Source organism: Festucalex cinctus, chromosome 7 (assembly GCF_051991245.1).
Source record: "Festucalex cinctus isolate MCC-2025b chromosome 7, RoL_Fcin_1.0, whole genome shotgun sequence".
In the NCBI taxonomy this organism is placed as follows: domain Eukaryota; kingdom Metazoa; phylum Chordata; class Actinopteri; order Syngnathiformes; family Syngnathidae; genus Festucalex; species Festucalex cinctus.
In genome coordinates, this window is record NC_135417.1 from 4,894,769 (window position 1) to 4,921,647 (window position 26,879).

At 38.1% G+C, this 26,879-nt stretch overlaps 2 protein-coding genes across 3 annotated transcripts in view; one reads left to right on the forward strand and one right to left on the reverse strand.

Moving 5' to 3' along the window:
• Nucleotides 1-343: 343 nt before the first annotated feature.
• cpvl (carboxypeptidase vitellogenic like) lies at nt 344-7,303 on the reverse strand. The gene is made up of 13 exons (XM_077528123.1): nt 7,182-7,303; nt 6,892-7,073; nt 5,527-5,648; nt 5,270-5,387; nt 4,257-4,315; nt 4,103-4,182; nt 3,960-4,026; nt 2,571-2,693; nt 2,376-2,507; nt 2,197-2,295; nt 1,939-2,112; nt 908-1,090; nt 344-829 (listed from the first exon to the last, which is right to left on the reverse strand). Exons 1-13 carry the CDS (start codon nt 7,193-7,195, stop codon nt 731-733), a joined length of 1,452 nt encoding a protein of 483 aa, XP_077384249.1. The 5' UTR covers nt 7,196-7,303; the 3' UTR covers nt 344-730.
• A 1,200-nt stretch (nt 7,304-8,503) lies between these two features.
• chn2 (chimerin 2) overlaps nt 8,504-26,879 on the forward strand; it is a 28,383-nt gene continuing 10,007 nt past the window's right edge. Inside the window, exons 1-7 of one of the 2 annotated variants that reach the window (XM_077528125.1) lie at nt 8,504-9,061; nt 16,941-16,979; nt 18,359-18,414; nt 19,399-19,430; nt 19,500-19,613; nt 20,518-20,788; nt 26,542-26,655. In XM_077528125.1, the coding sequence (XP_077384251.1) occupies nt 9,013-9,061; nt 16,941-16,979; nt 18,359-18,414; nt 19,399-19,430; nt 19,500-19,613; nt 20,518-20,788; nt 26,542-26,655 (675 nt within the window). In that variant the 5' untranslated portion in view covers nt 8,504-9,012. The remainder of the gene's footprint in view (nt 9,062-16,940; nt 16,980-18,358; nt 18,415-19,398; nt 19,431-19,499; nt 19,614-20,517; nt 20,789-26,541; nt 26,656-26,879) is intronic. The other variant, XM_077528124.1, reaches the window with a different exon arrangement.

A 26,879-nucleotide genomic window follows, 5' to 3' on the forward strand; every position in this document is an offset into this window, starting at 1 on the left:
TTCAAATGTAGCAGTAATTGTGTAAAAATGGAAAAACTACGTATGGGCATAATAATGATTGTAGTGATTTGATTACTTTTCTTGCATATTTCTGACGTGAAATGTATTTCACATCTTCATCAAGGCAAATTTCATCAGATGCTGATTCCAAATGAAGTAGCCGACTGGATCGTTTTCTTTGTGAATTTGTGAAAATTCTTTGCGAACACTGCCCTCTGGTGGTTATTATCGTTACTACACTTGGTATCGCTCAATACAATACTTTTAAGAGATCGTTTGATTGTACACAAAACCATGCCCGGATATTACACACTACGACACACCTGTTTTTTTTTTGTTTTTTAGTGCCTTTAATTTTACGGCAGTTCAAGTTGAAAATAGATTTTTTACATTTTGTGTTTGAAGGGAAATTAAAAAAAAAAAAAAAAGTAAATTCAAAATAGTTATGCTGCACAGTCTTGATTAAAAAAATAATAATAAGCCACAGTCAAAAAGAATTTCAAACAATTCTAATTAAAATGATCAGTAAGAGTGAATGGCAATGTTTAAAAAACACAAATAAAAACATGTTATTAGCCATACATATTAAAACGCATTGTGTAAAATTCCATTTTCAAGATGAATTGATTGGCAATGAATTCCTAAAAAAAGAACACAATGTTGTGATTAGCAGCAATAAGAAGAACCTGATTTGCATACACTCGTCAAAGTGGTTGATCATCTGTGCTCTTCATATCCAGCCTCGTGTTGACAAAAACCTGTCAATCATGTCAAAAGACCTCGCCGGCTGGTCGTAAGGCAAAATATGGCCACCTCCTCTGATGATGACCTGCGTGATCAAAAAACACATTTTAAAGCGATCTGCTGATGAAGTAGTTTTTAGTGGGAGTGGGTCACATGAGCCCACCTGGTAGAACTCTCCAACTTGTCTGACGTAACCGGCCACCTCCGTGTCGTCGGGCTGAATCTTCCAGGGAAAGCGTGGCGCCGTCATGTAGTCGTCCACTCCGGTCCAGTTGACGGTAGGCAGGAACCGCTCGGTCAAAGGAGCCGCCACGATTACATCCAGCTGGCCGCTGTAGATCAACACCTGAGGACGACAGGGAGTCAGGAGCGGGCCAAATAAATGTTGCCAACGGGAATCCTAACAACGAGTGCCAGAGACGGAAATCGACGTCAATGCTTTTTTTTTTTTTTTTTTTTAATATATATATATATATATATATATATATATATATATATATATATATATATATATATAAATGTATTTATTAATGGAAATAGACGGAGCAAAGTCTTGGCTAGCTGTGGTTTGAACATTAAAGGGGAGGTCAACCGTAAAGGATTCTTGACAACAATATTGTATATGTGATCTCACAAGTCTAAACATGACATTTTGATTAATATTAGATTTGTTATTAATAAAAAATAAAAAATAATAATAAAAAAAAAAAAATCTCAGGGAGCGGCCATTTTGCCACTTGCTGTCGACTGAAGATGACATCACAGTTGCTCAGGCAACGACCAATCACAGCTCACCTGTTTTCTGAAGCTGAGGTGTCACGTGAGACCTGAACAACTGTGATGTCATTTTCACTTGACAGCAAGTGGCAAAATGGCCGCCTTCTGATATTGATTTTGCTGCTTTACTCATATTCCACTAATACAATGTTAACCAGAATACCGTATTTAGACTAGTGAGACTGCATAGAACATATTATTGTCAAGAAAATTTTGGGGGGTTGACTTCTGCTTTAACAAAAAAAAAAAAAAAGACAATTATGGCCAGCAGATGGCAGCGTTGAACAACTTGTGATCGCTCACAGTATTTGTTCCGTTAAATCTACTATGAGTGTCACAAAGGGAAAATATGAGAGACTATATTTAAATGTAGGAGTTTATTATTATTATTTATGTTTATTGCGTTGGAGTCGTCACCTTGTAGTTGTCCATAAGCACACCCAGCCAGGGTTTGATGCTCTTCATCACATCCTGAATCAGGTGCTTCTCCACCTGCGAGCCGTCATGGAATTCCAGGTTGCCCACGTGGATGGCGCGCCGCACCTCGGGGAGCGTGACGAACGTGGAAAAGTACTCCTGGTCTTCGGGTTCCTGACGTAAAACATACAAATGTATCGAAAAATTCTACCTCTATAAAAGATAGGTGCTGTTTTGATGGGTCATATTTCTTAGTACCCGACATAACATGTAGTTGTAGTAGTTTGTGCAGCCTGTTGCGTTCTGGAAGAAGGAAGGGTCCGATGTCAGATCGCCATTCAGCAAGCTGTCGAAAACCTGACGTAAGACAGGACGGAGGAGTGATGTTAAAAATCCATCGACTTCAAGTGCAGGTTCAAAATGACATTTCAGTGTACCTCAAAAGCCTCCACCCACTTCTTCTGCTGGATGAGCGCCACCCCCAAGTCGGTCTGCTTGTCGACGTACTGTTTCTGGCCTTCATCGATCATGCCCGTTTGGTACAAAAACTCCCCGTAGCCGCCCAGCATCTGAAAGATGTGACGTTACGTTCCCGTGGACGACGTGTGACACTCGCGTCGGCACATACGCACCATTTCGGGGTCGCACAGGCCGTCGCCGATGGCCATGCCCTTGAAGTTGATTTTGACCTTGGCGGTGGGGTTGTTTTTATGGATGTAATAAGAGATGGCAGGAACGTACTTGCCTGCATATGACTGCAGAGACAAAAAAAAAAAAAAAAAAAAAAAAAAAAAAAAGCACAATTTTGTTTTTTGTACATAACAATAATATTATTATGTTTTTTTATGTTATTATAATGTTATGCTGTTAATATGTTCCTCCACATATTTACTTGCTTCACAGGCATATTACGTTCCCCTTCATCTGACAATTAGTGTAGATTTTAAAAACAGAAGAGCCAAAACATCCCTAATGAAAATTAAACTGCACTAAAAAACTAGCCACCAGAGGGTGCTAGAACTGCACAAATGGAAATCAACCTGACTTTTTTTCACAGATGTGTTGCATTTAAATATCGTCAACACGACGACGACGATATTGTGGCAGTTTTGATATCGCGATATCACGATATCGCGCTTATCGTTACATCCCTACTGAGTAGCTGAGCAGCCCTCCAGATTGACTTTCCCAGTTTTGCGCAAATGCCTGCTCTCGGAGTTTGACAGAACGTCAACTTGAAACTGGAGTTAAAACAATTAGTAGTGTTAATTTTGTTAGCAAAAAATAAATAAAAATATTTTCCTCAACACACATTTTTTACCAGACAAAAACTAGACTAAATTAAACTAAAACAGCCACTAATAAACAATTATTGAGACTAAATCTGTAAAATAAAATGAGACAAAAATTTTGCTCACCTAATAAAGACTGGACTAAAATCTATGGACATATTAGCTCACAAACGAAAACGAGATGAAAATTATGATTTTGTAAAATCCTTTCTACATGTGACATGTGCCTTTCAAGTCTGCAGTTAGCAGTTAACATTAATGCAACTGCGACAAGCTCAAACGTTCAAACAATGTTAATCTGACCGCTAACTAATGCTAGCTAGCTTACTAGCTTGTAGCATGGAGTCATAATAGTCACTTGTTGATATACTGTGTGTGAAATAAATTTTAAAAAATGAGAGAAGATTTTATGTGAACTAGTTTTGGATTATTCCTCACAAGGGTCAAGGGGGTGCTGGAGCCTATCTCAGCTAGCTTTGGGCAGTAGGCGGGGTCGACCATGGACTGGTTGCCAGCCAATCGCAGTGAGGTTGACTAACAATGATAAAAGCTAACACGTGTGATTGAAATTGGAGTAAAACTGTTAAAAAAAAAAAAAAAAAAATCAACATTTGTACTAGTAACTATACTATACATATTTGTATGCACAAACAGCAGCATGTATTATTTTGAACTGTCAACCACCGCCAGCGAATTGTTTCATTTCCTCCAGAAATTCCAAAGACTTGCCTCTCCAGTCGCATAGAAGTCATTGGACTGGTACTCGGGAAAGAGTTGGAAGAACTGTATCAAAGCACTTGGAAAGCAAGAGAATACAAAAATTAAGTCCAAGAAAATTCAAGCGATGTAATAAATGGAAGCAAGTGTTGCACCTGTACAGATCTCTGCCGACGTCATCCTGATTCCGAGCATAACCACGATCGTCGTCGGTGAAGCTGAAACCTGTTCCCACCTGAAACAGAAAAACAAACAAAAGGCTATTTGAGATCTTCGATAATGTGTAGGCAATCTAAATTGAATACTTACGGGATTGTCAATGTATAACACGGAATATTTTAAGGTCCAGGCGTAATCCCGCAGATTCACTGCAATGACACAAAAGTTATGAATTACAAATAAACAATAGCCATTTTTCATCATTTTCAATCGGATTTTCTTAATTCAAATTGATGGAACATTCATGGAAAAATATTCTAAAATTGGCGTCTTATCTAGTTGTTCATTTACAGCACATACCAATTAACTCATTTGCTCCCAAAGACGTATTTATACGTTTTTATGTTGTTGTTTTATTAATGCTAGAACATACAGAAGGCTTTGATGCAGCCTCTGAACTGAAGAGAATGCTTGATGCAATGGTAGATATTACAAAAACGGCCAGCAGATGGCAGCAGAGTATAAGAGATCCACCAGGGCCATGTTGCCAAAAGCTCTTTTCCCCACTGTTTTAAACAGATTTGTGAATAATGATGAAACTTAGCTATATTCTAATGCTAATTGCTGCAAAACGGATAAAAAATATTTTATTTTTCCTGACTCGAATCTTTGCTTTGGTAGATTCCATGTTTTTATAGCAATAGCAACAAAATAGTCTATGGGCCTTGCACAATCAGTCAAAATCCAGTAAAATAGCCAGAAGTGAAGGGGGTTGCTTCCCTCAAAATGGCTGGGAGTGAATGAGTTAAAGTTATAACTCAGGCAACTCACATACTGAAATTGATTTATAAAAAAATCACATGCTGCTTGCGGGCACTATCAGACCACTGCACAACATTATAAAGTACACTTCTATGATTTGGCAATATAAGATTCAAGACAGCATGCGCACATTGTTTACATTTTGATCTTTATGGACTTTATTTAGCCAGATGACATTGACTTTTTGAATAAATACAACACAAGCAATTTGCATTACTTGGAAATACAATAAAGAAGGTTGTTCACTGTACTCTTCTCGTACTTGAAAACATACATTTAAATTAGATTCCTCTGAATATTGAGATTTCTAAATCAAGCAAGGACGCTATTCTTTTACTTACCCGTCATGTTCTTGTAAACCACATAAGGTCCGTGTTCCACAAAGAGGCCGAACATGGAGGTCCCTCCGGGGCCCCCTTGCAGCCACAGCAGGACGGGGGCGTTTCCGTCATGGGATGGCTGGAAGAGTCGCGCAAAAATAATGTCGTAGAATTTCAGCACCATCTTGTGGTTGTTGTATAGCAGGAGTTCATCCCTAAAAATACTCAGCATGCTATATTCCCGTGTAAATTTGCAGTTTGCAGTGGTTTGAGTTTACCATGAGTGCAGGGAAGAACCAGAAGAAGAGGTTACTGTTGTATTCCTTGTTGACAGTGAGGTAGCCGGCATAACTCTTCACGTTTTCGCCAGGCAGCTCTCCAACTACACTCAACTTCCTGGCTGGAACAAAAACAAGAACATGAAGATTATTTAAATTCAGTCAGTCCACAAATACACTAATTTCCCCAAAATTCCAGTTACAAGAAACGTTTAGAGATATTTTACACACATACTACTACATAACATGCCTCCTTCCACATTTCGTGACTGATTCAAACCATTCCAACTACCTTATTCAGATCTTTTACATACTATTCTATTGCACTGTACACTGTAAGAACTATGACGATTCGATTCGTATCACGATTCATAGGTTACGATTCGATTCGATGCCGATTAATCCCGATACGAATTTGTAAGTATATTGTTGCGATTTTTTTTTTCTTTTTAACTCAAATTTAGAAAATACTAACCAGTAAACTTGTACATGTGCACTTTAAGATTTGTATGAAAATGTATTATTTATTTATCTGAAACTTCAGTCTTATAACTGTGAGCCACTGTATTTAACAAACAGTTTGCAATCTGTTTCATATTTGAACAGCTTTGAAATAAAATATTAAGGCTTAATGTGCCATTAATTAATATAACATTTTTCCATGATTAAGGTGTGAACCCTAACCCTAAGTAAGACATTTTGTTGAATATTTTCCATCAAAAATGGACGTTTAAAAATCGATTCGGCCGCCTATTTGATCGATTCGAGAAATGCGTGAAGTAATATCGCGTTATATTGCCGAATCGATTTTGTTTTAACACCCCTAGTAAGAACTGTCCAGCGGTAGTAATAATCTTGATATGATTTTAAAATTATGTAAAATTGTTCTTGAAGTGAGTTTCTGTTGGTTGCCAGCTTTGCAAGTATTCATTGATCTTATTTTCATTTTATATGGATATGTAAAAATTTTTATTCAGACCCTCGATTAGTCAACAGAATTTTCAGTATAGCTGCAGCTCTAAATTCAACAGTTCCCACTATATTGTTGTATTTTTAATTGTTAAATAATTTATTGTTTAATAAAATCATGTCTCTGCCTCGAAAAAATACTAAAAAAAATAATAATAAATAGTATAACTGCTACTCATATTAGGTCATTGATTAGCTAAATTGCTCGTCAAAAAAAAAAAAAGTTATTTGGAGCCTTGAATTTACAGTTTAACATAAAAAAAAGACACAGTTTTCATAAAAAGTGACCATGTCATTTCAATACTGCATCCAACAGCCTTCCAAAATTTCACTTTCCACATTTCAAGAATTCAAATGAATGTTACGTTGTCGAGTTCTGGAACGATCTGGATCTACCTTCGTCAACGGCTCCCTTCTCCAGGTAAGGAGTGAGAAAAAGAGGAGATCCGGGGTCCACGCCGTTGAGGCTGCTGACATTAAGCGACTTTCGGCAGAAAAAGGACGAGCATCTGCGTGCTTGTACAGGAACCACAGCTGCCCACAGGAGGAACAGGACGCCCACTGTTTCCATCCACGCTCTGCCATTGTTTACAAGTCGGCACAAACGTTAGACAGCGCTCACATTTCAACACGCCTGTTAAGATATTTAAAAAAACAAATTTATTTCATTATCTGTTCAAACTCACCTCATGCGGCTCATGATTTTCAACAAAAACAGTCCTTCAGTCAACTAAAAGATCCCCAGTCACATGATCAGATCAAATGAAACCTCACGTGAGCATTAACAGATCACGTGCTCAAAAGGACGTTATTTGTGCCCTGAATTCTTCCTTACAGGCACTCGTATGATTTGACATAAATTGTACTTTAATTTGGAGGAAAACGATGGGAAAACATTCATATTACAGAATCATTCATTTCTAATTGATGAGTTGATTGTTTTATAGTTCGCATACGAGTGGGGTTTATCTTGTTGTTCACACTTAAAAGTGAAAGTGCACTGTTAGAATCACTTTGCGAGTATCATTAATATTTAGTGTATGTATGAAAAATACAAGACCTTGTTAATTATTGTATGGGTCTACTCTACACTTATATGACATTTATGAGCTTTCCATTTTTTCCATGGTAATGTTTCAGCTCATTTATCTCATTAAATAAATATTCCTTTAATATATTTTAAATACATTTCATGAAATAGTGAACAATAAAATAATTAGTAAAATAAACATTTTTACATATAGCTGGTGTCGGGCCAGCTGTAAAAGCTGTATGATTTTTTATTTTATTTTATTACAAATTATTGACCAATCTAAAGTGTTTGAAATGGCATTTTCTTTTTGATGATGCAATAGTAACAGTTGAGGAAATGTGCCATTTTGGGGGTCTTCTGAAAAGTGAGTATTTTGGAGGCCTGACACCAGCGATGTTTCGTATTTCAAATTGATTAATTTATTGTAAATAAAATGAAAAATAGTCCAATTAAATAATTTGAATATGCTGTATTTAAGTTTTGCATTTTTTTTATTAAATAATTTGTTTCCTATATTAAATGATGACAAGTAAGAATTAGCCAGGCATCCATTTTCTTAACCGCTTATTCCTCACAAGGGACGCGGTTGGGGGTGCTGGAGCCTATCCCAGCAAGTTTGGGAAGTAGGCGGGGTACATTCTGAACTGGTTGCCAACTACTCGCAGGGCACACAGAGACAAACAACCATTCGCACTCACAAGCACACTAAGGATCGATTTTAGAGTGTTCAATTAACCTGCCATGCAAACTCAGTGACGTCATAAGGTGCCTCGATGAGACGAGAAAGTAGATTGGTATTTGTATTACTGTATTCTATGTTCAATAAATGTTAGGAGGGAGAGAGCGAGAGAGATGAGAAAGTAGACACACCAGGTGGCGCTATTACCCCTCAGACGCACCCTGACCTAATATGAGCTCACGTTTGAATTCAATGTATTTACAGTGTGCTTTAATTAGAATTTTTTTCGCTGATTCTTAGAATTGGGCCGTGAAGTAAAGGATTCCTGCGGTTTTGTTTTTCCTAATCGAGTCAAAATCGGTCGCTCGGTTTTGGTTTCACATGCAGCAAGTCAAACTTTCACTTTAAGAAGGCGCGTCTGTGCTTCTGCTTCTGCGGCGGAGTGTGTTTATACCTCGAGCCTGCTGGAGGCACATGGGGGGCATGTTGCCGTACGTCTGCATCCACAACCTGTTAGACATGTGAGCCTCTTTCGGTGGAGCTTCCCATGGGTATTCTCGCCCCTTGAAAACAAAACAAACAAACAAAATGCTGCACCTTCGTTTCTTGCTCCGTGTTTGAAGCTGCTCGGCGACCGGCTGCACTGCGAGCACTGGATCGGCTCATTCATAGAAAATAAAAAGGACTCGGGAGCCAGCGTGGATCCGTCATCGAACGTGAGCGGCATGGAAGCACCGCCGGGCAGGAGCTGCTGCTGCCCGGAGCGCACCTTGGCTAAGCGGGTGTGAAGGAGAGGAGGGACGGGATGGCAGCCTCCAGTAATTCCAGCCTCTCCGGTTCATCCGTGTCATCTGGTATGAGTTCACATTTCTGTAGAATAATATATATTATAGGCTAATACGTGGGTAAACTTGGCCAGTAGTAGGGGTGTGAATTGCCTAGTACCTGACGATTCGATTCGTATCACGATTCACAGGTCACGATTCGATTCGATACCGATTAATCCCGATACGAATTTATAAGTCGATTGTTGCGATTTTTTTCATTCAAATTTAGAAAATACTAATCAGTAAGCTTGTAGAGTGTAAGATTTATATGAAAATGTATTATTTATTTATCTGAAATTTCAGTCTTATAGAGGTTGTAATCTGTTTCATGTTTAAACAGCATTAAAATAAAATATTAAGGCTTAATGTTCCGTTCATATAACATTCTTCCATGCTCAAGGTGTGAATCCTAACCCGAAGTCAGACGTTTTGTTGAATATTTTTCCATTAAAAATGGAAGTTTAAAAATCGATTCACACACACACAAAAAAAAAAAGAAAGAAAAAAAAGGCAATGATGATAAGACGTTGAATCGGTAAGACTACCGAATGAACAATTCTGAGCTCTTAAAAAAAAAAAAAAAAAAAAAAATTGATTTTTTTTTTATTGAATCGATTCGAGAATCGCGCGATGTAGTATCGCGATATATCGCCGAATCGATTTTTTTTTTAACACCCCTAGAAAATACTAATCAGTAAACTTGTACCCGTACACTGTAAGAGTTGTATGAAAATGTATTATTTATCTGAAACTTCACTCTTATAACTGTGAGCCACTGCATTTAATGTTTTTCATGTTTGAACAGCATTGAAATAAACTATTAAGGCTTCATGTTCCATTAATATAACATTTTCCATGATTAAGGTGTGAACGCTAACCCTAACTAAGACGTTTTGCTGAATATTTTTCCATCAAAAATGGATGTTTAAAAATCGATTCAGCCGCCTTTTGAATCGATTCAAGAATTGCGCGATTTAATATCGCGATATATTGCAGAATTGATTTTTTTTTTTAACACCCCTAGCCAGTAGTATATTAAATGTAGTCCACTGTTTTCCTTTTTTATGAACTAAAAGCACACATTGTCTTATTTGTTCATTTGCATATTATTATACATGTTGAATTGGGACCTCAGCACGCCATTGTCAATCACATCCATAGTTTCCTATTTGCCTTCCCACTTGGTGGTGGGCTGCAAGGAAGAATCACGTTTGGCATGTGTAGTACACTTTCCATGCATGCGGCGCCAAGCTTGGAAGTTCTCTGGGGTTGTGAAAACCCAAATATGTCACGATACAGTGACACAGTGCCTCTTATATAATCCACTTATATCTGAATTCAGTGGAGTTTAGTTTAGCAGGAAAATGTTATTCAATGTAAATGTTCAGTTTTCACATCTTGTACAGCAGTTGTGGTTGAAAATGATAGTAGTCTAAAAACATTATTAGTAGAGCTCTACTGATTGTATGTATAAATGTGCTTGTGTACCTAATATTGTGACTGGAGAGTGTTGATAAAGCAGCACATTCACGTTTGCTTAGGGTGGAAAATACACATTGTGCTATCACATTGCTATTTGAGGTCGAGGCCCTCCAGTAACCAAAGGTGAGTGTAGAGAGTGAGGGAGTGAAGGAGACTGCATGGCTGCCAAGTTCACAAAGGCTTATTTGCCTTAAATATTAAACATTTTACTTCACTATTTTGTTCATGTGAAGACGTATTTTGAAGGACTGGAATTAAAAGTTAAAAATATCACCCACCATTTGCTACGTTATATCAACGAGCCCAATCGTATGTCGGTTATGCAATAGATTTGATTCACAAACAAAGATTCAATTGTGCTTTTTCTCAGGCCACATAACATATTACTTGAAATTAGCCCTCTGTGCAGCTAGCTACAAGGAGTTAAAACTACTATCAAGTGTTATTAGGAAGCTGAAACATACTGTTTTACTGTTAAAAAAAGAAAGAAAAAGGAAACAATAGCTAAAGGCACCACATTTAGCGAGAGTACGAGAGTTCGCTGGTGATAGCGTTAGCAAGCATATGTAGCTTAATGTTTCCCTGTAAATTCGCTTCCGTTTCTTTTCTTTTTGTGCAGCTAGACAGTCTTGTTTACATCCATCATGGATACTGTCAGCCCAAAATGGCCGCCAGCTCCCACAATGCAACTCGCTTCTTAAAGTATAGCTGTCAGTATCTTACCATAGAAATATATTTTTTTAATGTAAATTTTCAAATTAAAGGTAAACTTTATTAATTTTGTAAATGTAAATTGTCAGTTTTTTTTATATGCTTTTTTTTTTTTGTTTATAACAAGATCCTGAATTAAGTACATTTTGTAATTGTAAAATAAACAGTATCAGTATATTTCTGTACTATAAATGTAGAAAATGTGTTACCGTAATTTAACGGTAGTGTTTTAGCAACCACAGATGTCGGTATTTTACCATAGAAATAGCATTTTATTTTATTTTTTATGTAAATTTCCAGGTAAAACATTATTATTTTTTAAATGCCAAAACTTATTTTTGAACAGTAAAATGTTGAATTAAGTAGTTTTTATAATTGTAAATTTTCAGGTAAAACGTTTTTTTTTTAATGCCAAAACTTTTTTTCTTTTTTTTTTAACAGTAAAAATCAACTTTTTATAATTGTAAAATCAACAGCGTCAAAACAATTCTTTACCGTAAACGTAGAAAATGTGTTACCGTAATTTAACGGTACATTTTCGGCAACCACAGCTGCCGGTATTTTACCGTAAAATCAGCATTTTAATTTTTTTTTTTTTTTTTTTTTTTTTTTTTTTTTTTTTTTTTTTTTTTATAGTGTACAGTATGCGAAAAGGCTAAAGATGTTGCGTAGTGGTTTGCTAGCAAACACAAACTGTTGTTTCTTCATAGCAAAGTGTGTATATTTTTAACTACACACTAAAACAAAATAATGTAAACTACTAACAACTTTGTTCTGGGGCTGGAACGGATTCATTTCATTTCCATTCATTTCAATGGGAAGCATCGCCTCAGTTCACTTTCTATACACTGTACTCTTTGACTGCTGCCTTGCCTGCTTTAAGAGGAAACACTTTTCTTTTCGATGGCATTGGGAGGGCTGTCATTACTACTCGGCGTAATTATCAGAGGTTACTAACTGCATTGCCGCCAGGGTTGGAGTGGTTGTCACAAGGGTATGATTATTTTCAAGTAGAGCTTTTTGGCAGGCAGACGCAACATTTGAATAATCTCCACCACGAGGCGAAATGAATCCTGGCTGGTGCTGTTTGCTGACCCAAATCAGGCCGTCTGTACTGGCTGTAAAGGAAGTGCTTTTTGGCTAGCTCTACCTAGCCAGCACGTCATGAGTAAATAATAAAAATGCTACACCTTGTCAAGGAAAACAATACAGTGTGATGCAATTTACGCACAATAGATATAGTCGTACGTGAGCTGTTTATTTCAAATCGAAAAAGCCCAAATGTTAAAAACACATTGTTGGCATAAGTACAAACAGAAGCATGTAAGCTAGCAACAATGCTCCATTTCCCACCTGGCTCTCAGGGGATCAATTATGTGATGGCGTAAAGAAAAGAAAAGTATACGGTGAGCTTCAGGATGTGAATGACAGCATGGTTGAAGGAGATGAAATGAAAGCTGAGGTTCACACCACCCAGCACATGTTTCTGCTAAATATTACTGCTCACCTCAAAAGTCTTTCCACTACTTACATTTATGCCTCCTTTCCAACGAGGATTTTGTGAAACTGAATTCGTAGATTACCATGATTTGATATCAATCTAATTTTATCTGCACTAGGGCAACATTTTTTTTTAAATTTTTTTTTCTTTTGGACTGGGGTCATCATACACAGATGGTCTCCCTACTGCTGGCACACGCGCACACACATCGGGGTAGCAACAATACGCTTGTTCTTCGCCTTCCTCATGGGTGGTTAGGTAAACCTCTTCTACAGCTTGCTAGCAGTCACATGAGTTTATGAGCTTACAACGTGATGGTAGCTTTGTGAGAACACGGCGTCCGTGGAGGAAACGATAACGCCAAACCTTGCCGTATGACTGGACACATTCCTTTGGCTGCATGGCTAATAACAAGCATTCTATGACCTTGTTGCACCATTTGAAATGGTCACATCTGAGAAAGTGAACTTTTTTTTTTATCACATGCCCAGCAAGAAATGATTTGTTTACCTCCTAGACTTGAAACCAAGCGTAATAAAAAAAAAAAAAATGGTGAATGATTTATTTATATAATTTGTTGTTATCCAAATAATGTGGCATACATAGATAGCCTTGATCCATTTTCGGTGATTTTGAACATTTCAAGTATTATTTAATATTGCCCTCCCTGTCTGCCACTTTCCATCATGAAGGTTAACATTCTAAATGTTTAATTAAAAAAAAAAAACACAACCATGAAGGACACTTCCTTCCTCCAAGGCCAATGTGAAAAAAAAACATTATTTTATCAGCTCTGCAATGCAAATTAATGATTTTTTTTTTTTTTTTTTTTTTTTTTTTACCATGACCATCCCTCCATGTTTGGTTCAATGATAAAAAAATAAAAAAATAAATAATAATAATAATAATAATAATAATAATAATAATAATAATAATGAAAATGTTATCTTTAACCTATAATAATCCAAATTATTAAAAAAAAAAATACAATTACATATTTCACTCTGAAGTGAATCATCAATGGTGTCCATTTGACGACATATACTAAAAATGGGATTTGAAACAGTTTAAAAAAAATGTTTGGAGATGGTCAAAGTAAGAAGGGAGGATGTCGAAAAAAATAGGTGCCACTATTACAAATAAATTGGTTGACATGCGGTAGCATTTTTGTAGATATGCAAAAACACAAATAAATTATTTGTACAATTTTTTAGGATTAAACACAATTTATCTTCTGATTTTCTGTGTGTGGCCCTCAAATGAAAAGGTTTGGACACCCCTTAATTCCTATATAATAAAAATGGTATTATTTATGTTTTAATTTAGCCATGGAAATAAGTTTTCCACGATGTCGTTTTTTTGTTTGTTTTTTTTTTGTTTTTTTTGTGGCGCTGCACTTTTATGTCACATATCATAGCGGCACTTTAAAGGTCACAAAAAAGCCTGCCAAGTAAGGCATTTGGTCTTCATTCATCAGCTATGCTCTTTGTCACTTGAGTAAACATGATTATTATTTTAATGAGTATCTTTGACTCTTGAAGATCTCTAGGCGATGCTTCTAATTGCTTTCTCTTTGAGGGGGAAAAGGCCTCCAACTGTGTCATCCTTTTGATGTTTTACGGATATTTGCATCATCTCCGCATGTTTACTTGTATTTACGTTCGTGTACATCTGCGAAGGCGTGTGTGTGTGTGGACGAGTGTTGGTGTGTTCAGAAGAAATCAGAAGAAACCAGGATGGTGGGTTTGAAAAATCCTGTTAAAAGGGAGTATTTGGCAGGCAACCAGATGAAATCAAATTCTATAAACGAGCTGCAGTGGAATAAATCTTTCAGGCTGCAAGTGCTGTGCCCAACGACACAGGCTCAGTGATAAGAATTTCCTCTGCAACATATCTGCAAACGCAATCTAATGCCGATTCATTTCTTTATCTTCTAGAGCAGAGGTACGCAACCTACCACGAGAATATTTGATCTGGATAAGAAAATCAACGCACATGTTCATGCTTATAATGTGATTTTTTTTTCATACTTTCAGTATGGTGTTTATAAAAACCAAACTGGCCCCCTGCTCTAAATAATAACTCCTTTCAAGTGGAGCACCAACATTCCTTCAAGCTCAATTCTTCTCTCATGATGCCAAACGACAGTGAGCTTGTGATTTTGTGCCATAATGTTGCACTCGAGCAGTGAGTAGAGCAAAGAAATAGTAATGAAAATATATTTACCACACTAAATAAGACACAGAGGGAGCCGGCGATGATGCAGTTTGAGGTTGATAATATTTTACAGCCTGTTCCACAGTAGCCACATCTAACAAGTGCTTACTGGTTGACACCATATTAATCCCCTCCAGCGCTCAGGTGTGTTTCATTTCACCACCTCAGGTCTGAAGGGTGTGGAGGCCAAAAGAATGCAAGTCCTCTGGATTGATATGACTCATTATGCGCGTAGTAAACCCTGCGGCAGCTCAATGAGATTGCTCTTAACTGCTCCGTATTGTTTTGTCAACAAGGGTGTGCTAAACCTTAATGAATGGCATCATGGAATCGTTCAGTACATTGCTGACAATTAACTGTGTTTTCATCACAAGTTATTGCTTTTCCCGTAGCTTCTACGCTACACAGCGGGTATTTACTAGCTTGGTGATTCTGGTGTACTAGTACCACTATTCGTATGCAAAGGAATCACTGCCTTTTATATACAAAGATATGAAGTAACAACAGAGAGCAGGGCTGGATTCAGATGGCCTCGAAGAAAACATCTGACCGAGAAACCTTGACTGAGAAACCTCGATTGACAGAGCATGACTGGATACATGGAAACAACCTCAAACACATGAAAGAACAGCTTGCATGGAATAGTAAGGAGAGGAAACCTTGACTTACTGGGGGGGAAAAAAAGGGTCACTCATTAAGTCCTGCTTGGGCAAGGCACAATTCTATATGACAAACTAAGACTGACTAATACATGACCTTTGAAACTGCATAGCAACTGACAACATCATCATAAGAGACATAGTAACTGCCTAGAAATGACAAAATATACGCGACTAAACAAAATAAGAGTGACAAAGACACCATCGTCATAAGGGACATAGGAGCTGGATAGAAACCGAAAATATCATCATCATAAGAGACATAGCAAGTGCATAGCAACTGACATCATCATCAGGGACATAGTAACTGCATAGCAACTACAAAATAGTAGTGTCAAAAAATGGCAAATAGATCATCATCATTAAGGACAACAAATGCATAGTAACTGACAACATCATCATAAGGGACATAGCAACTGCATAGCGACTACAAAATATAAGTGACTAGAAAAAATAAGAGTGACAAAGACATCATAGGAACATAGAATCTGGATAGGAACTGAAAACACCATCATCATAAGGGACATAGCAAGCGCATAGCAACTGACATCGTCATCAACAGGGACATAGTAACTGCATAGCAACTACAAAATAGTTATAAAAGAATGGCAAATGTATCATCATAAAGGACAACAATTGCGACTGACAACATCATCAAAAGGGACATAGCTACTGCATAGCAGCTACAAAATAATAATGACTAGTCAAAAAATAATAGTGACATCATCATGTGACATAGCAACTGCACAGCTACTACAAAATAATAGTGACTTGTCATAATAACAATAACAAAAACATAACCATTATACAGGACAGAGCACAAGACAAAATCAAAGTGGCAAATACATCATCATCATACGATTGCATCGCAACTGACAACCTCGTCATCATAACAACACAATGACCCAATCCAAAACACGACAATACATTTGCATTTAATCTTTTGGCTTTAAGTTTTTGTTCAAATACTTTAGGTAGCTTAACCTTTAATTGAAAAAAAAAATCCTCAAGTGCAGTCATGTTTTTTTCATTTTCTTAAATGCCTTTTTTTTTTTTTTTTAGGTGGTATTTGAGAATCACTCTGACAAGCTTAAAAAAAAAAAAAGACTAAGAACCTTTATTTTATCGGCTAACAGGAAATTGTACCCATATTAGCAACAAATGTTGTGTACCCTGCGGGCCGGTGCCACAGATCCCGCGTGAGTCGGAATGATGTTAAACAAAGCCAGCAGACGTTTATTGATTGACCTTGAGGCAGAAATGCTGATTAGAAGTTTAATTTTACACTGTTGACAAGCGGCACAGTGACCTGCTTCACATTTTGTCTTTTTTACAGACCCTGAGGATTACCAACCACCAATATGGAAGTCCTACTGTGAGTATAATGATTAACGATGAATTTGCCTTCTGTGTGGAAAATGTAAATCATCCACATGCTCTTCCAATACAAATCTCACTCATTTTTAATAGTAATAGTAACACGTTTACTAGAACAAAGCCCTGTGTAATTCAGCCACATCATCTCATTCTGAAAGAAGTGAATGAAAATCCTGCATTTCAAATGAGGCTTTCCGAATGCCAAGCAGCACAAACACAAGCACGGCCGCTCACCCACACAACGCATGCAAAGCCGAGCGTGAGTAAAATGGGTTACCCTCGCTGGAGGAAATACGATTTTCTCTCTGTGAAGAGGTTCGGAACGTCCTCATAACGCCCACTTCAGCATCCAGTGTTTTTGCCTTGTGGGAGGAAATGGATCCACTCTTCCATATTTGATGTGACTCCAATCATTTCGACTGGGAAGCAAATGGAAACTGTGACACATTGTAGCAATTTCTTTTTGCATTCCCTTTCCGTATATTCATAGTTTTCTAATAATTGTGTTTTGTCCCGCTGTGGTCTAATCAGCACTTACTGTGTCAAAGGGATGGATGATGTCCAGATCTGAAGTCAGTTTGTGCAAAAAAATATACACAATGAGGATGCTTGTTGCATTCCAACAGAATCTGCTGCAACAAAAAGCGGGCTCAGCCTCACATAGAGAATTATTTGCTGCTTGTGATAAGTATGATAAAAGATGTTGTAGATCAAGGTTGAGGTCAAATTAAACAATCACGACATGAGTTATTCATTGCCATGTTGAACTCGTGTTTGTCAAAGTGAAGAAAGAATGTGCACAACTTAAAAAAGATTTGTGCTGGTCGGATTAATGCTGCGTTGCTTTTCTTTCCCCAAGTTTCTTAGATGTAATAAATAAATACATCTTTTTTTCTTTTTTTTTTCTATTGGGGGGGGCAATTTGTGATCTTTAAAAGTGGAGCACAGTATGCACCTGGCAAAAAAAAAACATGCACATAGCCACACAATGATAACATAGCTACAACAATGTGAACAACAGCTATCCAAATTTTTACCAATACAAATCAACAATGTTGTCAAATATCATATTGAATTCAACCTCATTTCATTTTCAAATAAATACAACTTCTCTACATAACACCCAATACTATAGTTTAGTTACTTGCACTTAAAGAAGGATTTCAGTGTAGTTCAGGCTGGTTATTTTCCCGTGACAGCTAAAAATTTCACAATGTCCGGGCCACACTTGCTGCTTCTAATTTCGTATACCTCCTCTTAAATGTACATCGACGACTTCTTTTTGGGCAAGAATCTACTATTTTTGAGTAATTACAACGTGCACTGAACTGCACACACAGAGGCCTTAATTAAATTCCACATATGTCTCTCTAACAGTGTACCAATTACAGCAGGAGGCCCCGCGACCGAAAAGGATCGTATGTCCCAAAGAGGTGAGTTTGTATATCCCCTGACACGAGACGTATTGTAGGCTAGAAGCTGGATTTGTAGTGTATACTCACACTTTTTTGCTTACCCAGACACTCATTAAAACTGTCTACTCCTACATTGCTTGTTTGCATCCCACACTTAATTTTCAGACTTGATGGACCTTTTAATGTCCAACAGTGGCAGTAAACTGTAATGGCTGTAATTTGTTGGTTGGTTACCCTGAAGATGGATCGCACTTAACTATTGTGTGTCTGACAACCCATTCAAGTTGGAACACTGCTAGCTTTAAAGTATCATCATGCTGATGTTTGAATTTCAAAAGCTTGACAATACAGTATAGTATAATATCAACGGTTGTTTTTTTGCCCACTTTCTCCAAAGCTCCCGTCTGTTTTACTTGATTTTGACTGATTTTGCAAGGCCCACAGAATATTGTGTTCTATTGCTATAAAAGCATGGAACCTATCAAAAGAAAGATTAAAGTCTCTTCTTTCACCAGGAAAAAAAAGTATGTTTCTATCTGTTTCCGTTCTGCAGCAATTAGCATTAGAAGAGAGCTAAGTTTCATCAGTTTTCACACATCTATTTAAAATTGTAAGTAATTGAGATTTTCTTCGACATGGCCCTGATTGATCTCCTTTGCTCTGCTGCCACCTGCTGGCCGTTTGTTTAATAACTACCATTTCTGCAACCGTTCTTTGCAGTTGAGGCTGCATCAAAGCCTTCTGTATGCGCTAGCATAAAAAACAACAACACAAAAACGTATAAATACGTCTTTGGGACACTTAGAACATTAAAAAAAACATATTTATACATTACTGGGAGCAAATGAGTTAAGATGCATTAAAAAAAAAAACAACAACAAACAAACAAACGTATAAATACATCTTTGGGACACCTAGAACATTAAAAAAAACGTATTTATACGTTATTGGGAGCAAATGAGTTAATATCACAGAGCTAACTGTGTCCTTTCTGTTTCACAGATGGACACCAGGCCCAAATACTACGGCAGAGAGTGAGTGTAAACTTAATTACAGTATTTCTAAAGTGACTCTTTTAATCCATATGTTATAATTCGTCCCAGATTTCATGGCATGATCTCTCGAGAGTATGCAGATGAACTTCTCAGGGCAGCTGATGGTTCCTACTTGATCAGAGAAAGCCAAAGACAGCCCGGGACACACACACTGGCCTTAAGGTACCAGCAGTGACAGTATGCCACAGTATCCCCAATATTATTTTTTTTTCTGTGTTATGGATTTTTTTTCTGTTTTTCTGATTTTTTTTTGTCATTAAAAATATAAACCAAAAAAACAGAAAAAAAAATTCTAAAAAACAGACAAAAACTTATTCCAAAAAAGTTTTTTTTTAATTATTTTTTCTCTTTTTTAAATATTTTTTCTGACATTAATATATTACAAAAAAAAATAAAATGCAAGTATTCTGAAAAACAGAAAAAAAGTATTCAAAAAAATCAGGGAAAAAAATTCTGAAAAACAGAACAAAAATTAAAAACAGGAAAGAAATATTCAGAAAAAAATGGTAAAAAAAATTCAGAAAAACAGAAACAAATATTCCATAAAACAATAAAAAATAGTAATAATTTCTAAACAGAAAACAAAAAATATTTTAAAATAAAACGTGAAAAAAAATTACAATAATAGATTTTTTTTTCCAAGTGAAAGCAATATGTTCTGTGCAAAAGTGATCATTTCAAAATGTAAACAATGGAAAAATTGTATAGAAATAAAATGTTGCATATTAGTATTTATATGTTTCCTAATTGTGAAAAATTATTAACATAAGTGTGTTCATATGAATAAATTAATAACTATAAATATAGTAACTAGGGCTTGTTACAAACAAATCTTTTTTTTACTTAAGTCAGGCGTCGCTCATGTTTCTAGGCAGACATTTTTGTGTCAACCAATTTTTTTGGTCGACTTTTCTTCCCTAGCCATAATGCTAATTGTATCAAACTGGGAACCCTTGACACTAATCAGTAGCCAAGAAGTAGCTTTTAGCTGCAAAAATGTTGACCCTTGATTTAGTCACTACATCATCCAACTGGTCTGCACGTCCAACCACGTGTCTCCATCTAGATTCGGACCGCAGACGCTCAACTACAGGCTGTTCTACGATGGCAAGCACTTTGTCGCCGAGAAGAGGTTCGAGTCCGTGCACGACCTGGTCACGGACGCCCTCATCACTCTCTACATCGAGACCAAGGCGGCGGAGTACATCGCCAAAATGACTGCGAACCCCATCTACGAGCACCTTGGTTACACCTCGCTGCTAAAGGACAAGATGGTGCACAGGCTGAGCCGCGGACGCACAGAATCCCGCAGGGTCACCTTTGTACGGGACGAACAGGTCAGTTTCAAGTATATCAGGGGTGTCCAAACTACGGCCAGGGGGCCATTTGCGGCCCGCCATACATTTTTTGGCAGCCCGCGGCAAATACTAAAAATTATTTTTCAATGCTGTTTTAAAAAAAAAAAAAAAGGAAGGTGGATTAAACATTTCTAGCTAAGCAAAGACACACATTTGCAGCTAATAATTCAGTTCCAGAAAAAAAAAAAAAAAGTTTCATCCACTTGCAGTTTTCAATAAGTAACTGTATATTATATCAACAATTTATAATTGCTTCACTGATTTTTACCATGTTTAACTCATTCACTACCATTGACGGAAAAAGATGTCAAATGATGCATTTTTTTTTTGCTGGTCTGGGAATGACTTAACTTAAAAAAAAAAAAAAGAGGGTGGATTAAACATTTCTAGCTACGCCTAGACACAAATTTGCAGCGAATAATTCAGTTTCAGAAATAAAAAAAAAAAGTTTCATCCACTTGTTGCTTAGTGTCACGGTCCAATTTGTGAAAACATCACATTAGATTAATGGTTCTTAAGTGTGGTCAGTTGACGACCGATTGTTCTTGTGGTTCAGAATGTCAAGTTGGGATTCAGCAGCTGCTCAGTGGAGAGGCGTATCTATTATAGTGGCACATGGGTCACTATTTGCCTTGTGACTGTTAGCAGCTTTCAATAAGTAACTGTACATTATATCAACAATTTATAATTGCTTCACTGATTTTTACCATGTTTAACTCATTCACTGCCATTGACGGAAAAAGACGTCAAATGATGCATTTTTTGCTGGTCTGGGAATGACTAACTTACAAAAATTAAAAAAAAAAAATCAAAGTGGCCCTTGCAGCTTTCTATTTTTCTGTATGTGGCCCTCAGAGGAAAAAGTTTGGACACCCCTGAAATATATACATGGGGGTTGGATTGAACAGAGGGTATACTCTGATTTTGATCGGCTCTCGACCTACTGAACATTTTTAACAGTGGGCCAAAAGTGATTTTTAGAGGACGTGTTGTCCTGGGAGTTAAGTGCACATTATCAGCGAGCTGCCTCCGGGTGTGTTCACTGTTGCCATGCTTCATTGCCCTCTCTGAAAAGTAATGATGACCAAGGGGACGGGGGCCTTTGCTCTCCCTGGCACGCATATCGGACACACTGATCCAGCTCATTGTTTTCACCGGCACTGCGAAGTACTTCCGTAATAGTCTGTGAATGTCTTACCACAAAAAAACAAGGAAACGTTGTTTGCTTTCCTGGAAGAGCTTCAGCAATCCCTCCACTAGGGGGCGATCTTAATGTGTGTGCTCTATAATGGCCTGTCGGCGTTTTTTTTTATTCAAGCTACGTTATTTCTCCAAACAAATGAATGAAATCTGTCATCTGTGTGTAATGAGCTTTCATCCCTTCGGGGGATTTTGTTATTGACAGACTCATGACAACTCTGTCTCAACATCAGCTGTGCTATCAGCATCAGTCATCGCTTTGCTCTCTGTAACCTGACACTTAAGACATTAATACAGCAAATGGACATCGATCAACATGTCATCCATTGATTTACGATGCCTTGCCCTTCTTTTAAGGATACCAGCGTGTCCTGAAAGTACTCCTGTGTACATTTTGAGCATGTCTGCAGCTCCTTTTGATGTTTTTTTTTTTTTTTTTTTGAATGTATATACTGCACACAATGATCAGAGCAGTCAGGTGGTGTTTGCAGCAAATATTTTTATTTGCCTGACTGGATTTATCTAAAAAGCACAGCTCACCTCTGATGGCTTCAATGTGGAGAAGTCTTTTTGACCTGCGTGTTTACCGTTCTCACAGCCGCGCCCTGAAGCTTTTCGTTGCACACTGGCTTCACTGTATGGCCAATATGTGCACGTATTTACCCTTTGAACGCACCTCCACACGGCTGCGGTTCATAGAGCAACCAAAATGCTTCACAGAGGCCGAAAGGGGGACTGTAGATTTATCTCCTCAGTTTGATTCCTTTTGCATTGCTGAATGTGGTCAGACCTCGACCACATTCCTCCTGATCCTCACCACTCTGACTGGCGGAATATCAGCGAGGTGCCGGTCAGGCTGGTCTGGTTACTTGCCCTGGAATGATTTTCACAGTAATGGCTGTGTTGTTTGCTCAGATAATGAGCTGCTCTGTCAGTAAATAGCCCGAATTTTATCACATGAAAATCTCAAAAAGTAAGCTCTTTTTCGCTCAACTTTTTTTTAGCGTGTGAGTATTTTAGTTGAAATTGCTAACACGAGCAATATTTTAGATAAACAACAAGTGGCCGTTTCTTTTTTTTCTTTTTCTTTTTTAAGAGCTCAGAATTGTTCATTCGGTAGTCTTACCGATTCAACGTCTTATCATCATTGCTCTTTTTTTGTTTTTTGTTTTTTTTTGTATGTGTGCGTGCGTGCGTTTGCGTGCGTGCGTGCGCGTGCGTGTGCGTACAAATACGTATAAATTTATACTCATTAATTCACCTAAAACCTTATAAAAATCCCATTACCCTTCGCCTTAACCAGATACTTCAGAGTCTCGCCAAAGTGGTGAGGTTCAAATGGTCAGGAGACCAGAGAAACGGTCAGAAAAGATAAAGAGAAAAGAAAGATAAATCAAAGTGAAATCCAGCACCGACCAAACACTTCCTGCCTTCCCCATGGTTACAAAATCAAAGTCTTACACCAACCCCGGTAGCCTCTAAATTCCAACAAATTAACGAGATCTCAAGAGACCAGAGGAAAAACTAAAGAGAGGAAGGAGGGAAGGAGCAATGAGGCAGAGAAACCAGTACATCCAAGTGGCCGTTTCTAACATTTTGTCCCCCTTGGACTTTTCGTCACAATTGTGACTTGTTACTGATGTTTTGTCTCGTGATGTGTAAGGGGGCGCATCATGTCAGTGACCACTGTGTTGTTTTGCCACCATTGCAAGCTCTAACTCGCAGGAGTCCACTCAGCTGCGCCTTCACAAAGACTTGAACTAAAGGAGTCAAGCCACTCTGAAAGAAAGCGGAGCTTGTTGTGTGTGACCACCTTTTGTCCTTTTCTTCCACGCTTTTTCTTTGGCCAGACAAGAGGCCATCTGCCCGCAGACAAAGCTCAGCCCTGGTCTGCCCCCCCCTCCTCTCTCGAGGCTAAAATATCTCAGGGTGGTATATTTCTCATCTGTCCCCTCGGACTTGTATGCTAAATTGTATCCTCTGGTATGTGTTGGTCTTCTCAAAGAATGTCACCAACAATGACAAATATCTTCACCTGTCATGCCAGTCTTTGCAGTGATGCTTTAACTTTAAACAAGGCCTCAAAACAAAAAGAAAATAGTTTTATGAATGGAAATCCTCTGGAAAAACATTTCTCAAAAGTCAAAGAGTTCAAAATGGCATCATGTGATACATCACAAACTTCAGTTCAATGTGCATCCAAAGGATTAACTACCACAAGTGTTTTACTTTTGTTTGCCAGTTTAGTTTGTTACACGACCACAGGAAGGTCCCAATAATGGATAAATGAAAGCTGTTATAAAAACAAGATATTAAACATGAAATTTATCATTACTGAAATATTAGAATAATAATATATAATTACTGAAATATATTCACATTCACAAATAAATTAGCAAGCATATGTTTACATTAGCGGGCTCCAGGTGGAGGAGTGGTTAGTTTGTGTGAGTAAAAAAAAAAAAAAAAAAAAAAAAAAGTTTACATGAGCAAAATGGCCAACACTTTTAATTTTTTAGAATTATTCTTATGGCGACGTTTTGGGTTGGATAATGCGGTCATTGTATTGTTATGGTATTGCTATGTCTCTTGTGATGATGATGATGATGTCAGTTGCTATACCCTTTTGATGAAGTGTTCAGTTGCTATGCCCATTGTGATGATGAAGTTGTCAGTCGCTATGCAGTTGCTGTTGCTGTGATGATGAAGTTGTCAGTTACAATGCAGTTTGCTATGCCCCTTGTGATGAAGTTTTCAGTTGCTGTGCAGTTGCTATGGCCGTCATGATGAAGTTGTCTGTTGCTCTGCAGTTGGTATGTCACTTGTGGTGATGAAGTTGTCACACACTATGCTGTTGCTATGTTCATAGTGATGATGACATTTTCTGTTACTACGCTGTTGCTATGTCCCTTGTGATGATGATGATGATGAAGTTGTTAGTTTCTATGCTGTTGCAATGTCCCTTGTGATGATGAAGTTATAAGTTGTTATGCAGTTGCTATGGCTCTTTTGATGAAGTCGTCAATAGCTCTGCAGTTGCTATTTTCCTGCAATTGTCACTTATTTAGGTTTTGTATTTATGACTCTTCTATCGTCATATAGGCCTCTTTTCTGTCATATACAATTGTTGGTTTTATCGCAGCACGTCGAGGTTTTCTATCTGTAGTCTTCCATGCAAACTTTCTTCAATGCAAGCTGTTTGTTTTGTTTCCCAACACCCAAGTCTTGTCTGCTTTTGGATCCTACTCCACACCTCACGTTTGCTTCTGTTTCTACTTATGTGACATTTACTTAAAGCATTACCTGTACAGTAAATAGAGGTTTTACTGTATGATGGCAGCAGTTTAACCCTGAAACAGATAAGTTACTGTATTTTTATGTGAATATATATTTTTTTATTAGAACAACTTCAAAGTCAGCCAATGCTAACTAATCACAGTCACTTTAGAGCTTCGACTGTATTAATCAGTATGTCTTTGTAGCACATTTAATCTTGTCGTTTATTACTTTGTGGAGTCTTGTGTGTTTTTGTGTGCTCTGCAATGGAATGATAATAAGGGCAGTTGACAGGCTTGTAGCCCGCTTAAGTACTTGCTTACGTGCACAAATTCAGCTTGACCATAGCAACAGACCCCCACTGGTGAACCGCCGTATGTCTGCAGAGCGGCAAATTAGCTTCCTTTGCTCTTTTACATGGATTTCAGCACTCTAGGATTATTCCCTATGTCAGGATTATGGCAGTAATCCCCCCCATGTTGCTGGTCTGGCTCTGCAAGTTTTGCTTGTGACTGGTGGAAGTTGTCTGCTGTCATAGTATGTGGAAGGATGGCGAATTCCACCAGCAAACTGACAAAGACGGAGGTCACGATCTCTTCGACAGAAGCTCCTCATCTGTCCGGCCCAGTAATCTTTTTTTCCGAGGCAGCGAGTGACACATTTAGGAGGCCCGAGTGCTGCTGGCATTTCAATCCGCAGCTAAGTGGAGTGGAGTGTGTCCGGAAGGCAGTGAGCTAATGTGAGAGTGCTCTGTGATATAAAGAGGGCGTCTGCACTATTGATCCTGCTTTACAGAGCCGTTGAGCTGTGTGAAACAGTCCTGACAGCAACACCCCCTCCACGGCCCCTCCCCATCACAGAGCCTGTTCTCTCTCTCTCTCTCACTCCTTTCTGGGCGTGTGAAAGAGGGCCATTGTGCGAGGCACACTCCAGCCCTCAGGCCACCCACCGCCCGTCTTGTCAAACTCCCCTGCTGACACTCACTCAGGCCAGAAGTGGAGCCATCCCCTCGCTATCGGCCGTCAGTCGCCCTCCGAGCTGAGAGTGGATTCCGCACCGGCTCCCTTCCGCATCTTCCTGCGGAGGCGATGGAGGGTCTGCGGGAACAGTCCGGTTTAGAGGCCGAAAATAACCGAGGAGGTTTGGCAGGGGAGATGAGCAACCACAAGGCCAAAAGACAAGAGCGGAAGCGACAGGAACTGTTGGCTTTTGCTCTGGGAGTCAAACTTGGAAGCAAAGGGACACTTTTGTGGAAGCCTATCAAATTGTTGGCCTCCTGTCCACAGATCTCGTCCGCGCTGGTGCGGCAGAGCGCCTTGAAGGACACCACGGAGAAGCAGTGCTCCTATGAGAAGATCCACAACTTCAAGGTGAGCTGAGTTTTGTTTCAAAACTCAAAACTTGCTTCAAAAGTTTTCATTACCGGCTGAAATGTTGTTTTGATGGGAGCGCACAGCTGATCTGACTTCCTGCACAATATGCGTAACTAATGGATATAGCCAAGCAGAACCCATTAACAGAGGCGTGCATTGATCATAATTGATTTTAAGCTCTTTCTTTTAGTCTGTTGACTACAAGTAAAATAATTTGCCAT